At 36.1% G+C, this 3986-nt stretch overlaps 1 protein-coding gene across 2 annotated transcripts in view; it reads left to right on the plus strand.

The window, feature by feature from the left end:
• Gp210 (nucleoporin 210) overlaps positions 1–3986 on the plus strand; it is an 85549-nt gene that overhangs the window by 17725 nt on the left and 63838 nt on the right. For both annotated transcript variants that reach the window (XM_017620235.1, XM_017620236.1), the window contains exons 17-20: positions 2482–2600; positions 2981–3079; positions 3429–3665; positions 3813–3959. In XM_017620235.1, the coding sequence (XP_017475724.1) occupies positions 2482–2600; positions 2981–3079; positions 3429–3665; positions 3813–3959 (602 nt within the window). The remainder of the gene's footprint in view (positions 1–2481; positions 2601–2980; positions 3080–3428; positions 3666–3812; positions 3960–3986) is intronic.

A 3986-nucleotide genomic window follows, 5' to 3' on the forward strand; every position in this document is an offset into this window, starting at 1 on the left:
AGTCGAAAAATGAGAGTTTCTGCTGAAAAATCACCCAAAACATACTGAAACTGTTCGCAAAGACTGGATGCAAAAGCAAAAAATTTTNAAATGAGAGTTTCTGCTGAAAAATCACCCAAAACATACTGAAACTGTTCGCAAAGACTGGATGCAAAAGCAAAAAATTTTCTATTTTGAAATGACCTCCACAATCCGCGGACATGAATCTCATCGAGAATTTGCGAAATCAACTAAAAGCACAGCTTAATAAGTATCAAAGTCCGTAAAATCGAGTACATGAGCTGCGAAAGTAAACTAAGGATATACCTCCAGAATTTTTACAAAGATACAAATAAGGTATGCCAAATCGCATCCAGGAAATGAAACAAGCAAAAGAGTACTGAACATTGTGTTATTAGTTCTTTTTATTCGTGAAAATTGTTAAAAAGTTCTTAAAAATATATGAGTGCAAAACTGTAACATCTGCCTTAATTTACATTTTTGTTTGCTGGTATTTTTATTGTTGTTGTATTGACTTCAAATCATTATGAGAGAGGGAGTAGGGATGTACCAACAAGAATATACTACAAAAGTATGAAAGTCGTTAGAACTTGGAAAGATAGCGATGGCTGAAGTAGAAAGTGTTACACCATGCTACAGTTTTGCCCGTCACTGTACATACATACAATAGTATAGTTTGTAACTATAACTGAAAGTGTATAACTACAAAGCCCCATTTTGTGCAAAAGTAACAACAGCTAAATAAGTAATTCTGGCAGAAATTTACTCAATTAGGTTTTCACACGCACACATAAGAATTGTAATATGTGGATTAGGTGAACATTCACATTTAGTGCACATACATATGCAATCATTAATTACCTGCCAACTGTTGTTCATTGAACAGATTGGGATTCACTAAATAATAAATAATTACGAAGAGCTGCGAGCGATATTTATACGCATTAAACTTGAGCAAACGGAAATCTCTAGGCGATATACACATGTACATACATATTTATTTACATATGAATGCAGGTTAATAGATTGTGTTCTTGTTTTTGAAAAGGGATGTATGTATGAGAAAGACTTAACACCGAATGGAAATCTCCCTTGTAGGCCAGATCCTTATGTTCGATTAGAGAAAGCATCAGTTGTTCTGCTAAAGCAACTGCTCTTACTGCAACCATTGAGCCAACTCGCGGTTGCTCGTCACCTCGCGACCAAATTGTCGCTGGCAAGGCGGTTTCATCCAACAGAGCTTGCGAGTAGGTCTTGGAAAATCCTTGGTAGCCTCGACTTCGTACTTAAATGAATGGAAGGTTTTGTCCCAATGAATAATTCGAATCTTTCTCCACCCACTTCGCCCTACAAGAGATAAGTGGAAAAAGAGTAGCTCCTGGCGCAGAGGCAATATTAATATTTTCTCGAATGGATCGAAGTGGGATGATATGAATTATCTCGCTCGCGTCTGAATATATATAAAAAAAAGGTTCTGTGACTCAGAAGGGTTAAAGGAAGTAGTTTCTTTGAGAACGTGTGTACTTATATCTGAGAAATACGATCCAAGTATAAGGTGGAATCATGTCATCAATTTCTTTCTTAGCTGCCTTCCCTTACCGATGCAAAGGTTAAACAGTAGTAGTAGCCTTCACCATCTCGCCCATAATAGTCCAATTTGCTTTGAAAACAGCCTTTCAACTAGCATCTTCGAGAGGATCGAGATTAAAAGCCAGTTACGGTTGCAACCTTTGAGAATTCTTCGATCAATCAAAGACTTTGTAATAGTTATCGACTTTGTAATAGCTATCGACTTGGTAATAGTTATCGACTTGGTAATAGTAATCGACTTCGTAATAGATATCGACTTTGTAATAGTTATCGAATTTGTAATAGTTATTGTCTTTATGTGATTTATCGACTTTGTAATAGCTATTGACTTGGTAATAGTTATCGACTTTGTGATAGTTATCGACTTTGTAATAATTATTGACTTTGTAATAGTTATTGCATTGTAATATCCATCGAATATGTAATAGTTATCGATTCTGTATCGACTTGGTAATAGTTATCGACTATTAATATATTAATTATATTAATATTTTGAGCCTAATCGGTATCGCACGGACCGTCGACATTCTACTCTAAAGATAGTAAATGTACAATTTTAAATACCCATGACATCAGACGTTAATAAGGATATTTCGAAAAATTTTAAGTCTTTAAATTTAAAAAGCATAAAATCTTAAATTTCAATCGAGTTAAGCTTGAAAAAATAATTTCTGTGCATTACATAGTCACTGTACAATCTTTGTTTTGAGGCCAACTAAGAACAACTAACTAATGGCAAACAAATAACTATAATAAGCAATCAAACTTTAATTCTCAACAATATTCAAAGTTCTTATTTTTTCACACAAACATGCATACTTACATACTTATGCATATGTATATATGTACATGCGCTCAATCTTACTCATTCTCCTATAATTTTTATTCCAGGAGTAGCGCAAGTGCTGGGCAATCGCTTGAAATTGGGCGAAAAAATTGTAGTTACCAACGGCGATAAAGCAAGTGGCAGTACCATAAAATACGATGTCGAAGTTCGTGATGCGGATGTGGTAAGTAGCACTCGCAAAAGTTGAAAGAAATTCAGTAGTCTGGAAAAATGAGAAAATGGGGAAAAATCTGAAAAAATATGCACTTTGCAAATGTCTATTTGAGTTGTGCGGATTTGCGGCATACTTTAGCGATCAATCGACCGACCGTCCTTCGTCCCTTCGTCCCTTCGTCCGTCAGTCAGCCCGTTTGCTCCGCCAATGCAATGTTTAGTTAAAATATTTCGTTCATTGGAAATTTTTCATTTATGTATGTATGTCCTTTTACCAGCATACATACACTTACATACCTACATACATACAGATGTATGTACGTGTGATATAGTGCGGCACTTGTTGTAAACTTTTACGTTAACTTTTTCGTTTGTTTGTATACTTTGCAGATTCAATTATTGAAATCTTTCGATATATTTAGCGGTTCAACGTATCGAGGACATTTGGTTGTGCGCAATCATTTGCAAGTGGATAAGTTTACCAACTTGGTAAGTGAACCCCAATAATAGTTTATACATATGCATACATACATACATATGTACATATGTAGTAAATAAGCATCAATGCAAGTTTAGTTGTGCCCGCCAGTACAGCCACTCAGCGCATTGATTCGCAATGAGCGCATTTACATACTTTTGTAAAGTAACTTTTGCTGTAACATTTTTGTGCAATTTAAATTCGCTTGTGCTTGTAAAAAAATATTAAGGAAGTAACTTTTTCATCTTTTTTGCTTGCTTATATCTCCACATTTATTTAGTTATTTATGTTTTTTTTTGCATTTTATTTTTATTTTCTTTTTCTTCCTATTCTTCCGGTGTCGTTTTGCCACCTCGTTAGCTCGCCAGAAATATTTCGAAATGTTCAAGTGCCCTTGAACGCATACCCGCGGTGAAGCTATTCAAGTGTCGCCTAACATCGAAGAAGTCCTTGGGCCAACAGCTACTCGAACATTATGTGGTAACGCCCATTTTTGAGGCCGACACCGGACGCTATGCGTGTCAGATTGAACTGTCGTCGGATTTCAATGAAGTGCTTAGCCTTGTGAAGACTAATGATGTCCACTTCGATTTGGAGGTGCGGTTTTTCACACTTTTATTGTTGTTGTTGTTGTTGTTGTTGTTGTTGTTGCTCTTGTTACTTTGTGACAATCATGTAGTGCCCATAGTATTTATGAGTTCTTCCCTTAAATTTTTGTTGTTGTTGTTGCTGTTCGGTTTGCAGGCTCAGCTGCCAAATGGTTTATCGGATGTTATGTCATTGAAATTTGTGCCGGGCGTGCGTGTTACACCGGAAACGCTGGAGGCGACTGAATTGAAAGAACAAGATTTAACAATCACCGGACTGGACAAAGTGCTGCAGAAGGTGGAGGTAAGTACAAATAGACACACACGCATT

This window comes from Rhagoletis zephyria, unplaced genomic scaffold (assembly GCF_001687245.7).
Source record: "Rhagoletis zephyria isolate East Lansing unplaced genomic scaffold, Rhagoletis_zephyria_1.1 Rzeph_scaffold_02094, whole genome shotgun sequence".
Lineage (NCBI taxonomy): Eukaryota > Metazoa > Arthropoda > Insecta > Diptera > Tephritidae > Rhagoletis > Rhagoletis zephyria.